This window comes from Symphodus melops (genome assembly GCF_947650265.1).
Source record: "Symphodus melops genome assembly, chromosome: 7".
NCBI classification, from domain to species: Eukaryota; Metazoa; Chordata; class Actinopteri; order Labriformes; family Labridae; genus Symphodus; species Symphodus melops.
The window spans coordinates 19,294,864-19,308,848 of NC_136697.1; the positions used below are offsets into that span (position 1 = coordinate 19,294,864).

The following is a 13,985-nucleotide window of genomic DNA, read 5'->3' on the forward strand; positions in this document are numbered from 1 at the left end:
ATACAAGTATGTTACTTTCTGTACCTCAAAGGTGACTCCTCAGAGAGGGGTTTGTAGTTTGTCAGCGGCATTGTGAACTGTTTGTGAATCAAGACATAAAACTCAGCGAAGGTCTCGTATGTTAAGTGGGCACGGCATCATCCATCACTCTTAAATGTTTTTTAGCACATTAATCATTATCAACCCTGACTGTGAATGTGGAAGAGAACAAATGAATTGAATATATTTTAAGATACCAGAGTGGATAAGATAGCTCTGTGTCAAACGCCTTAACCAAGTCAATGGCATTACAAGGACACATATTGGGTATCCTAAAGATGTCATGATGTACAAGTTACAAAAGTTGCTCTCTCCTGTTTAATCTTCTACCCATTTCTAGTTTGAAGTTTTTAAACTGCAGTTACCCAGACATTGTTCTGGTAGAACTGTCTTTGCATTCCCTATGTTAGGTGGAGTCTATTAGTTTAGCCGTCATGTTGCATTTCTGTTATGTGAGCCGTTCTTAAATTGCATTTCGACTGTGACAATGTATTGTTGACATTACATTTCTCTGGAGTTTACCAATGAAACGGTGCTTGTGTTTTTATCTGGATTGCATACCTCCATACCTTTGTGTCAAATGGTTGCTATGGTCTCTGTGCTTAGTTACTAGGGCAGAATATTGATTTAATCCTCAAGGGCTACGGCCATATCCTTGGCAGTAGCTTATTGTTATGTTAATAAGACATCCCTGGTTGGCCAATAAGTGGAAATCTTGTTTGGACTCAGGAGAGATTAAAAAGGTTTCCTCAAATATGGTGTGGTTACATTTTAACCCCAATACAATCAGCCATTCCATTACTGGTCAAGGCTGAAACTAGTTAAGGATATATTTTATTGATACTTTCACAAGAGAATAAAAAAGACATCAAGAATATTTCATTATGACTTTTCATTTTATGTAACAATGACATTTCACATACTGGTTTTGAGGCATGTATTTGTTTTATTATGTTGGCATTGTTATGAAAAGGTAAAACCTTTGGACATTACTAGAAAATCCTTTACATTTATGAGTGCAATAAACATGCAACCTGTGGAATTCCCTTATGCAATCCAACATGCTTTCGGCGTAGGCTGTTGGAGCAGATAGGAGACTAATAATAATACATTGAAGGTGGTGTGTCCAGATTGAGAGACTTACCCTCTGAGCACAGACACGCAGGCAAAGCAGCCATTCAGCAGTGGGATGGATCCTGACTACTAAAGAGGAAGAGAGAGAGCGAGAGACTGAAATAGAGGGAGAGAGAGAGAGAGAGCAAGAAATGGGGGAGTGGTGGGAGAGAGAGAGAGAGAGAGAGAGGAAGCGACAGAGAGTGAAAGGCTCCACACGGCAGAATATAAATCTGTATGTTAACCGGACTTAAAGCGACTGTAGTGGTTGTGCTGGTGGGGGTGTGACCATATAGCATCAAGAGGTGGTCTTCCCTGTTAATTGAGGATCTGTGCACGAAAGGAAGTGCGACCCGTGGAAGCTGGAACGCCCGTTGTCAAGCACAGTGGTGGGCTGGTCGGAGGTCCCTGACCCCCCCTCATTTTTGTTTCTAGAAGAAAAAAGAAGAGCCAAAGAGACACAAGAGAAAAGCGAAGGTGGCAGCGAGGGACCAGTGAGCCATTTCTCTCTTTATTATCTCCATTCACAAAACCATTGCATCCCATTATCACAGCGATGTAGAGGCATTCTCTACGATTAGAGGAGGAAGGGTCCCATTGACTGCTGAGGCTTAGCACTTCTCTCCAAAACGCTAGCCCTTTTCATTGCAGCCACCCCCCTCCCTCCTCCCGGCTTTCATCTCTATCCTTACGTCTGCTGTTTTCTCTTTTCTTATCCCTCGTATCCTTGTCCCTTTTCACACCACTCAGGAATCAGGGGGCATTGCGTTTTGGTAGAAGTGGGTGTTTCTGGAGCTTTCATTGTGTTTGGTGCCGCTACAAAGGACAGCTGAGCAGGGAGTAAGAGGGACAGCTTTTTGGAGATAATAAAATAGCAGTGTGAAAGGAAAGGGGGGACCTGACACTAAAGGAGCAGCTGACGACCACGGGAAGGTGCATTGTAATGAAAAGAAAACTGTTACAGAGACTGACAACCATTTTAAGGTAGTTTTTATTGAGAACATTACCACTTCTGAGGGGAATAAAGAAGCGGTGTGCCAAACAAGCACTGCAGGTTGGATTCTTCTATTGCTGTTGCTAAGCAAAGTCTTTAACTTGAAGTTCTTGGGGAGACGGTGTTGAGCATCACTCTACAGCCATGAAAGGAAACTCAGAGGAAAGCATTGAAAGCATCAGGCCCTCCAACCTGCAAGCTTTTGCTAACATTTCCACCCTACATGGCATGAGTCACATATTTGCCTATGGACACATGACATTCCGTCGGTTTCTTTGGACTCTTTCCTTCTTGGGTTCACTGAGCTTATTGATGCTGGTCTGCATGGATCGAGTATCGTATTACCTGGAGTATCCTCACGTCACCAAGCTGGACGAGGTGGCAGCGACAAACCTCACTTTCCCATCCGTTACCTTCTGTAACCTCAATGAGTTCCGCTTCTCCAAAATCACCAGAAATGACCTCTATCATGTGGGGGAGCTGCTGGCCCTCCTCAATAATAACTACCAAATAGCCAACCCACACTTAGCTGAGCCCGAAGTGCTGGCTGCCCTAAAGGATAAGGCAAACTTCCAGAACTTCAAGCCCAAACTGTTCAACATGACTGATTTCTATAACCGCACAGGTCATGACATCAACGACATGCTACTGCAGTGCACATTTCGAGGACAGGATTGCTACGCAGTGAACTTCACCACAGTGAGTAAAGCTTTCACACACGCTCTCTTACCTCTACATGCTGGAACGAAGCAAAGTATGTTTCCAGTTCTGTCTCCTGAAAGTGATGACAAGCTATCCTGCTCACAAGAGCTCGATTTTTTTTTATTTTTTAAATGTTTTAATTTATTTACCTGGTTTTTCATGCCTGGTTTTAATACATTATGAAATCCAATAGGGCCGTGTTTATGCTATTGTTTTTATTTCTTATTCACTGTCGATGCTTGAAAAGCTGTTGTTGTAGGTGCTGCATTGGGGATTGTAGTTGATGCTTTTCAGAGTGCAATCACAAGGTCCTAATGTGAAATTACGAAAAACACATTTCCATTTTTTGAAAAACATCGACTTGCTTAGTGATCTCTTAAGACTTTAAAAAATCTTTCAAGAAAAAGGAAATTTTTATTATGATGTAGATTATTTTTTTGCCTGACATGTTGTTATAAGGTAAAATATGAAAATAAGGTTAAAGCTTGCACACACAAGAATTAGTTCTAATAAATGTGATATACTTTAGAAACATTGTTCAAATCCGAGTGATAATTGCTCTGTTATGAGCTTGGGGTCATTGTGCCACCTGTTGTTATTTATTTTATGGCACTACTGCTTCAAATGATCTGTTTCAAAGTATTTATCAGTAGTGTATTTCAAATGTCTCAACAGAAGCGATACGTCTTTAAAGATTTGTATCAAGACCATTCAGAAAAGGTGCAACGTTGCAGAGTTATCGCCTCGATGACATTTTCCGCTGCTTTGATTCATTCTTCCCTCCACTTGTATCCAACCAAGCAGAACTCTTCATTCACCACGCAGTATGAATGAAGTTCACTAAACTGTTCCCTTTGGTTTGATCTGTCAACAATGAATCATTGAAAGTCAATGCTGATGAAAAATGCCACTTGTTTAATGGCATGCTTTAAAAGTTATTTAAGATAGACATAACATGAACCTGATCCCAGAGTGGTTTCATGCTTTAAATACTAATAGCTGACACTTGGCAGCTGCATTACTACGGAAGCTATGAGATGTGGCCTGGATGGGCAAGTGTGGGATGATATCAGGCAAAGTGCAGAACAGAAGGCTTTAGTCGAACCTGGGCTACCTGCTTCAAGGATTAAAACCTCTGTTGGGTGTGATATTTACCGGTTGGCCAGCTGATGCTTCACTGTTATATTTTTCAAAAATTAGATGAATGAGTTTCAACATTAAGCCATGATCATGGGAAATTTCTGTCTGATGCGTCAAACAATAGCTCCAAATGTTATTTACTTCCCCCACACTTTCTGCAGTAGGAATAAACATTTTGGTTTAATTGGGCTTTTCATTACGACCAGCTCATTTGATTAGGAGGATTACAGACTCCAAAAAAGCAGTAGACGAAGCTTTTCATGGTTAACTCTGGTTTGCCGGTTATTTTATTTAAATATATCTGCAATATTTTATATATATTCCACCTATTTAAGTGCTGGTTTGATGCAGTTACATTTATCTATCCACTCTCAAAAATACAGTTTCTTATCTACATAGCATCTTTAATCAACTATGAAAGAAATCCCTGAAGAAGAGCAGTATAAATGACTGCCTGTAACATCTCAAGATTTGAGCTATTGTAGGGAATGAAAAATAAATAAATACAGCTACTGTGTCACACACATTTAAGAATCCAGTGAATTAAGGATGACTTTATTTGTGTGTTATCCTCTCAGCAGCATTCTAGCGTCTTGAGATTGAAATCATCCATGGGAATCTAATTGCCATTGTATAGCTTGATTGAAAAATCTTGCTGGTTCAAATGAGCTGGTATGTTTACCTCTTTGTCTTCGGTGTTTCATCAAACTGTGAACTTTAACCTGGCGGTAATTACTTTCCTTAAATCTGAACCGTGTTGTTGATACTCATCCATCATTGTATTGCTGTTAGGACGGAGTGGTTAAAGCAGAGCCACACCAGGCTGCATTATGTTCTCAGTAGGCAGGAATGTGTTGTCAGGACTTGGATGAATGCCAAAGCACCTTATCCATCTAGCTTTCTGTTTGGTGCTGTACCTGATAATAATCTCACACTACTAACTGCAAACCTCTAGGCTTGCTCGCCAATAGAGTAAGTGAGGTCATAACCTACAATTGTTTATTAGAAATCCTCAGCAGCAAACACAGAAAACACCAGGTTTCTAATATAGCATTGTATTGGTTTTTTTAAATCTATCTAAAGGTCTTCATGTTGTTTTCTTTTCCAAATGTGAAATCACTATTCACTGGCAGTGTACCGATATTTATTTCAATTACTCACTTCCTCCTCAGACGTGTTGAGAGGCAGATTTACAATGCAAAGGACCGTGGGAGTGATGAGCTTTGACCTTGAATAAATGAAGGGAAAATTCCATTAAGCCTTGGTTATGATGCAGTTGGGAAACAAAGCATTCAAAATGTTTTGCATTGTACAGATGGATGGGCAATGTGAGAATGGCAAATTCTATTTCAAAGTTCATGAACAGCTGTAGTCCATTTCAATTATTTTTGTATGGTTTACATTACCAATGTTTTTAACATTAAAAACAAGCTCTTGAACTTGTTAAAACACAAACGTTACAAAGTAAGCTCCCCTACAGGTTCCCCTAACTATTTAATTATCCTAAATTAGAATTTGAATTGTTATCTCTTTCAGATGAGGATATTCTGTAACCACTGGATTCTTATGCTTGAATATCTCCCGCAGTGAGTTTATTCCAAAGTCGGCTGAAACATCTCAAAATCTTTGAGATGTAAAAAAAAAAAAGTACCCCTTTGATATCTAGAGTGACTCAGAGTTCAAATCTGCTCCCAAAATCTCCCAGATGCTGCTTTCCATCCCTACTGTAATTTTAATCCTGAGTCCTCGACAAAGGTTTTTCCTATTTAAAGTTTACAGCAAGAATAATTTAAATTTAATTTCATCATGAATTGAAATTCAACATGTTACTCTCTCTGTGTGTGTGTGTATATATATATATATATATATATATATATATATATATATATATATATATATATATATATATATATATATATATATAATCCACCAAAATAGTAATTTGAACTCACTGAGGATTACACTAGTCCTATAGTGGCTCTCACCTTTATCATTATGTGTTTTATCTACTTGTCATGGCTCTGACAGTCTGCATGTGCATCTGTGACAAACACTGTATGGGAATGGCACCTCAGTAGATGATTGCCTTCAGCTACTGAACAAGACGTTGATTATCATAATCTGATAGTGTGGATGTAGCACTGCGTTCTTCAATTTTGTCCATTTCTTCTGGAGTGTGTTAAATCAGTATTCATCATCACATTTTGCTCAGTCTCAGTGTTTTAAGATGAGTTGCTTTTCATCTTATTATCCAGATGACAGCAGGTGCCAAGAGGATGAAACATGGCTACAGTTGAGATGATTCTCAGACTGACACAATGTGACTTGTGGATTTACACATCGATGTTTTTATGTGGAGGTCTTCATCATCCTGAAGCTTGTTTTTCCCCCTTTAATGATTGATTCCAGGGCCAAAAATGATATCCTTAATACAGTTGTGTTATCATAGATACTGAATGTCAGCAGTGGTGTGCATGGCGGTTGACTGGCATAAAAAGACAGTACATAGCCTTATAAACACAATACATCTAACTTCATTGTTTGTAGAGTAGGTCCTCTTGTTGATAACACTCTGAGCCTGGCAGAGTAAATTATCACAGTTCAGCAGATGGTGATGCAGATTCTGTTAATAATAACTATAATGATTAGCTGTGGGAAACCCTGTGAAATTTGTCTTTGTCCCAACACTCTGAGAATACAATGTGGGATTCCTTGAGGAAAAAAAATTCAAATTAAGATTATCAGCTAGTAGATATTTCCCACAAAGGAAATGTTGATCTGTCAAACACAGCTGTATCACTAATAATAGCTGAATTTGCAAGGAGCCTGGAATTTAAATAAAAAGCATATATCATTTGAGCACACTCACCAATTCACATCCAATATCAAGTACAATATTGTAGTTATGTAACAGTCTGGTGATTTTAAATCAGACTTTTCTCTTAAATGTTTTTGTCTGTTCACAAGGTCTATCCATCCATCCATCTATCCAATCTTAACTAGCTCCAATGCTCACTACTTTTCACTTATTTTTTTGGTCTGCCATAAGTGCTTGAGTAGAAGTAAATGGCCTCTTATTTTGAGCATCAGAAGTTTTTCTGCCACCAAGCTGCCTCACATTTGGGTGATTACTCTCTGGAGCTTCATCATGCATATGGCCCCTTAATTATTACATGTGGTCAGTAAAACAAATTTTAATTTTTAAAATGCCCACCTTTTCGGTGTCCTACTCTGCTCACTATCAGAAAAGTCTACGCATTGTTGTTGGGACATTTAAACTGACAAATATTGGCATTGGCTGCTTAAGTCCAACACCAGTCAGGGTGTGATCGATGCACATGCTCAGCGTTTGTTTACAAATCTTCTTACCATGGGTACACACACAGACACAATACACAGAGGCATGCCTGCAGTCAGGAACATGGCAACTGAAACTGCTTATACATACAATGATATGCGCAGCAACACATGCAACACTTCACAAAGCAACTCTTACTGTAAAATACCAAATCAACATTCTTCTCCAGCTGCCACCGCATGAGCCTACTGTAGTCATTTCACTAGGCTTTTTTAAATGGGTACGTGGGCTGACTTTATGCAACAAAGCTATCCTCAAAATCCAGCTGGTGGGAACAGAGTCTTTAAATATGCATAATTAAGCTGGTAAGTTTTTGTGGAAAAATAATACATTCATGTAGCTGTGCTGTTCTACCAGCTGCTCTGCAACAGCAGTCTATGTGAACATGGTAAATAGATGCGACATTGGACAGAGCCATAAAGGAAAAGATCAAGACGCTCCAGTCCCTAAAGTTTCTCAATAGTTGTGAGTACCTAGATTGTGGCAGACATTCTGAATAATCTCAAAAACAGAGGAGGATGGGGAGAATAGAAAACATGGATATATTTGAAAAGTTAGACACATTCTGTAAATGCATTCTCAAATATACCACACAAGAACTGACTATGATATGCTAATAGATTTAAATAAGGGTTAAAGTGGTTTAATGGCTTTAAACCATTTACTGGGTTAAAGATATTTGACTCGTTTAATGTTGCAAGTTCCTTATGGGTTTGCACACCATGGTTGTTGAGAGTAATTTAGTTTGAAGGCTAATGCCAAAATGAAATACTTCTTTTAAAGAGATCCTGTAAAAAAATGTATTGAAAAATGTGTGTTGGCCAGGGGACATATTTTGTCAGACATGCCTTGTTAGTTATTCTGTCAGCTTATATATACACATTAAACCTGTCAACGTTAATGGTGAGGGTCTAACAGCCTTTAAGCAACAGTTTGGAGATGCTCATCTTCATGGGTGAAAATGTGTGCATTTCAGCTGCACTTTGAAGTGTGTTCTGAGAGGGAGCAGCATGTGTCCTTATTAGAAATAAAGGACGCTTTCTCACCTCTGCTGTAGGACATGTTTTTAAGCTAAAGTTGCGTCAGTCCTCAGTCTTTTTAAATGACTAGACCTTTAAGCTTCTCTGCACGGATCACTCCTGCTAATGTTTTTCAACCTTGCCTGTGACAGTGTGGTCTCCATTACTTACAGTAGAGTGCGGCATGAAAAGATGCAACTGGTGAGAACAGTTTCTGTGTATGAGTGGTAAAAGGACAGACAGACAGACAGACAGACAGACACTTTTAATCATGAGTATATCAAAGAAGATCTAATAATAAATGTGTGTACCAGGAGGAGGCTTTTAGTGAAGAAAAAAAGCAAACATAATAACTTCATTACATCAATGGACAGTAATGCATTCTTAAAGGGGTCATATGTTTTTCTGGTTATAAATGCTCTTTACTATGTTTTCTATGTGTCTTGTCCATGTATGTGCAAAATTTCAAAGCCCATGGAAACATGGCTTCTCCCACTCCTCCTGAGAGCACCCCCCCCCCCCCCCCCCCCCTCTGGTGCTTTGATGGTGTTTTGCCATAATTTGGGCGTAGTAACATTTTGATCCATTGATCTGAGTGCCAAGTTTGCTGGATAGAAGTTAGGTTTTGTGTGGTATCTAGTGGTTTTTAATAATACAGCAAATCTACAGAATTTCACAAGACAATTATTGGAGACTGACAAGTTCTTGAAAGTTAACTTAATCTCCCAACATCAGCAGTAGAATATTTGCAGTAGCAGAGGTATATGACAGTCTCTCAGTGTCATCTTAGAATAACTGAATCTCTCCAACCTGACTGCAACTGTTGTCATTTTTCTTCAGCTTGAATGGGCTGCCCTCATCTGCATTCATATCAGGGAGGCAGGGATGAGTCTAATCTCTGCCTGAGATTGCCTTATGTCAGTGTTCACATTTGACATCAGTAGATGACATTAGTTACTACAAGCTATTGCTGCTGAAACCAAATGAGTCTGCTTTAATATCCCTTCAATATTCATATAGGACATTAAATTATCCTGTAATAATTAAAAAGATAGTTTGAAGTGACCGAAGCTAGAAAAAAAGCAATTTCCAGTAGGAATTATAATTGTTTGTCATTACTGCATGACAGTTTTCATTATGCATAAATCTGTGTTTTCAAAAGAAAACAGGCTTAATATTCTTTGTTCATCACGACAATATTAAACAAATAACTGCAGCCATGACCTTTGTGTTCCCCTGTCGCTGGAACAGGTGTTTCTGTTCCTTGCTTTAGAAGTCAGCGTAAAAAAGAGCTGGGTGGTAAAGGAAAAACTCATATTTGATACATTATCACAATTTTTCTAATAAGTGCCATGGCAGCACTTTGACAAACAAATATGTGCACATACTAAAAAAAATCATAAAATTCATTAGCCGTATGTCACAAGAGACAATCGTTATAAGATCTGGACATTGAGGGGAATTGGTAGGAATGCCTGGTACAAAATGAGTAATTGGTTCATTGTTTAACTTTTTAAGTTGTCTTTATTGTAAGCAATTCTTTACTGTCCCACCAGTTATAACTTTAGCCAATGTAGCCCCTTTAAAAATAAAGAAACAAAACTGTGAACTTGTTTTAGAAAATGTTCTTAGAGTTTTCAGATTATTTGTTTTAGCAGTGCAATGCCAAGAACTGATACGGGAAACAACACTACCAAAAATGAAAGCCAAGACTCATCTATGCCAGTTGGAAATCTTTTGATATAATATTATCGTCTTGCTTTTCTGCAGGTAATTTATCTATTTTACACTCATAAAGAAAACAGGGACAGAGGTAGTAGAAAATAAAGTACACAGGAAGTTGTGAGAAGATCTCATGCCCCTGTTGAGTTCTTAGCTTGGTCAGAGGCCAGCTGAACAAAATCACACAAAGAGATTTACTCACATTGGCTTTGCTTCTTTTGCTAGCTTTAACACAGCCAGTGACAGTATGGTCCATGCACTGGATGTTTCTGAGTCCACCAATGGAAGAGAACAAAGACGGATGAAATGAAGCACACTGAAGGTGTCTAAAAATCAGATGGCTATGCAATGTATTGTAATGCTCAATTGATCCATATTACAAAGTTTGTATCATCATTATTGCAGTTTAAATTTTTGAAAGGACTTTCAACTGTCTTAAAGCTGTAGGTGTTCTAAATCGGTACAATCTCCTGTTCGCATTGATATAAATATTTCTAGAACTGTATATTGTTGTGCTGCATGCACAGCCAGTCTATGCAAACAAAGGTTAAGCTGGTTTAATGTAGCATCTTGACTTGCCAGTATCGAACAAGAGACCTAAACTGACCAAAAATGTTGCAAAACAAGCGCTTGTAGTTTTCGGTGTGGCTTGGCCACAGTGAGCATTTTCACCTTCTGTTTGCATCAGTGCTTTTTCCATTAAAGTACAACAACAAAATGAGGAAGCACAAATGAATATGTCTGAGAGTAAATCGATTCTGCCTCCTACATGTTCAGAATGTTTATTAATTCCCATCAAAATTTGCCCTGAGCTTGAAAACAAGCAGACTCCTTTAAGTTCCTCACACTGTTTATTTGAAGCACTAATAACCTGAGACAGGAGTGTGCTGCAATTCATTTCACCTGTCATTACCGTGATTGGGATTTCTATTGTATCATCATAAACAAGGTTACAGTGAATAACACATCTACATTAACATGCTCTGGTAGTTTGTTTGTCTTCACCAAGATATTGTACGTCAAGTGGACAATGTTACTATGTCCCTCTATTTTGTACAACTCAATTGATGTGAGACACAAACATCAGTCAAGTCTGTTTATGGGAAACATTTGCTGAAGTATTTACGAACTAAAAGTCTGAATAGTCCTGACCTGAAAAGATAACCACTGGAAAAGTTCCAGGCTCTTTGTCTGCTTTACGTTTGCTGTAATATGAAATGGCTTGGTGTGTTGTTGCCACTGAAATTCATCTTGGACAGATTGGTGTGGGCCTCTGAGCCTATCATTTTTAGTTAGCTCCTGGTACTTTATGTGCTCTGTTATGATTTGTCCCTTAACACAAGCATAATCAATACAATTATGTTTACAAATAATTTAATTTGTGGTCAGTGCTAAAACCAATGCATCCCTTTTCTCCAGACACAGGTTGCAGCATAATGTGTTTATTCTTAATCTTACAGCTCCTGTGTTGCATATTGTATAGCACCATGCATGCTGCCTTCCACAGTGTCTATGGAATTGTATTGAGTACAACATAATAGGTCAGTGGCCCTCTAACACTTTAGTACTTGCCAAAATCCAATCTTCCAGTGTCGTAGCCAGAAATAGAGATAGAGTCCCCAATAGGTTTTGAATGCGTTTCTCTCGATTCAGTGTTGTGGTCTGCAGGCTCAGAACATGCTCATGTTACAGATACAAATTCGTAAGATGGTGTGATGGCCCTGCGGTCAGTGACCAGACAGAAGGTCACACCTCTGCTATGAGAGTAACATACCACTCCAGCACTCCTCAGCCTCCTCTGAGTGTGAAACCATCTGAGCTGACATTTGAATTTTTGTTTGGTACACTGATGCCAGAAGGGATTTGAGATGAATGTTTGGCTGTGTTCATTTATTTTACCCTCATACATTCATTCAGGGAAAGTGGCGCGCTCTCTCCCAGTAATGCAGCACCCACAGCATTATATGTGCTAGATGTTTTATATTTCATGATTGGATACTACCTTCTGCTTGATGCTTAGCATTATTACTCTTATTTCAACTGGCAACAGCTAAAGCAATTATTTAGCCAATCATTTATAAACTAAATCCATTGTATTCAATCTCTTATACATTTCAAATTGAATGAAAAATGTATCATTACAAACATTTTTTGTCAAGAGCTTATATCAAAAATTGTTTTGGGATTTTTTTTGTCCAAATTATTGAAAACCCAAAGAGCAGCAGTGCCAAAGAAAATAAAATATTATCATTGATGAAGGAAGAAACCAGAGAATATTTGGTATTTTACAAAAAAAAAAAGTAAAATCTTCTTGTTGGGTAAATTTCAAGTTTGAAAGGAAAAAGGAAGCATTTCAAGTGGAGATCATCATACAAGCTTAGCAGGGTATCTGAGAAATACAGTATCTGATGATTCAATGGCCAATCCTGCATGTTTTTTTTTTTTCCTTTTTAATCACTCTTCAGCCTAGCTCCAAAATTTCAAAGGATGTAGCCAAAGGGGAAATCACTGCGATGACAAGGGAGTACGGTGGCTGCCCTTTGAAAACTCAAAGAATTCTAATTATTCCCGTCTCTCAATGCTTTGGTCCAGCTGAGGTCTTATTATTACACACCAGCTTAAGCAAGTGATTTTCCAGACCATCAAACAGACTTTCATATCTGACATGCACAATGCATGGAACTATTTAACGTCCAAAAAGGAAATGAATAGAACAAGATTTCACTACCTATGAGTTGATTTTATAACTGATCATATCATGAGCTTGTTGAGACACGTTGGCTATAACAATGTAACAATGGAAACTGTCTTTCCCTTGCTCTGCAATGAGTGCTATCGCGGCACCATCCATCCAATCAAACCGGTAAAAAATGAATATTGGAAGCCTGTTTTTCTCACGTCTGTCTAAGCTCATTTAAAACTCTTTTTTTGTTATATGTCCAGTATTTTTAGTATTTAGTTGTTTTTTTTTTGTTCTGCTCAAATACATCAAAGCTTGATATAATCTGCCTGTTTTCTCATTTCTGTGTGTGAACTGAAATAAGATCTCCCCCCTTTGCTACCTTGGGCCAGTCTGTTGCCATGGCAGTCGTCTGTGAGACATGCTCTCATGCCGTTATCAGGAATTGCATTACTCTACGTTCGGCACAATTACCCGACTCATCTAACCAGCTCTTAAGGTGCAATGAAACTTCTCCTGTGCTTAACACAGGGTGCAATGTGACCATCAGTCCTTTTATCCTTTTATTTTCAGTCCTTTTGTGTTTGGTCCACAGTTACCTCTTTGTACAGAGCACAGTGGATCACTTGTGTTTGACGATGTTGACAGCAAAATGACATCTCATTACCCTGCTGATCAATATATCTGATCAGTGACCATAAAGAAAGGAGACACTCTTCACCCAAGAGAATTAATGAGTCAGCATGAACACAATGAGATTTTTTTCCCTGGGATATATTCAGAAAGTCTTAAATCACGGCAGGGATTGGACTCTGAAGGTCTTTTTGTAAAAGACTTCTGTGAGTCACTAGAGAATACACTTGTGCTTTTAATATCACTATTACTTATGTATGAAGTCATTCAATAGATGTGTTGACGTATTATTAAATCATTTAGCTCTGCGGAGATTGAGAGAGCAGTTACCACCTCCGTCTTTTTTTGGTACTTTTATTTTATGCATCTCACTCCATCTTACGCGAGCATCATCACATTTTTCTGTTCAGTACTCTCCTTTGCCACACAAGTAATCAACGTCGAACGTTATCGACAGTTTTACTGAAGGGTGTTACATGCAGGCTTAGTATTCAGTTAATACACTCTGGAAGAAAAGACGAAAGAAGGGCAGAGAAGATTCTTAAAGCTGGACTGGTGAACGAATGAAAACTAGTATTGTGTTCA

General features: G+C 38.5%; 1 protein-coding gene across 2 annotated transcripts in view; it reads left to right on the top strand.

Annotated features, from left to right (window-relative positions):
- asic1c (acid-sensing (proton-gated) ion channel 1c) overlaps nt 1-13,985 on the top strand; it is a 92,136-nt gene that overhangs the window by 4,341 nt on the left and 73,810 nt on the right. The window contains exon 1 of one of the 2 annotated variants that reach the window (XM_079349280.1): nt 1,246-2,845. The exons of the other annotated variant lie outside the window; for it this stretch is intronic. Within the exon in view, the coding sequence (XP_079205406.1) occupies nt 2,291-2,845 (555 nt within the window). The 5' untranslated portion in view covers nt 1,246-2,290. Of the gene's footprint in view, nt 1-1,245; nt 2,846-13,985 lie in introns of those variants that run through there. 2 annotated transcript variants of the gene reach the window in all.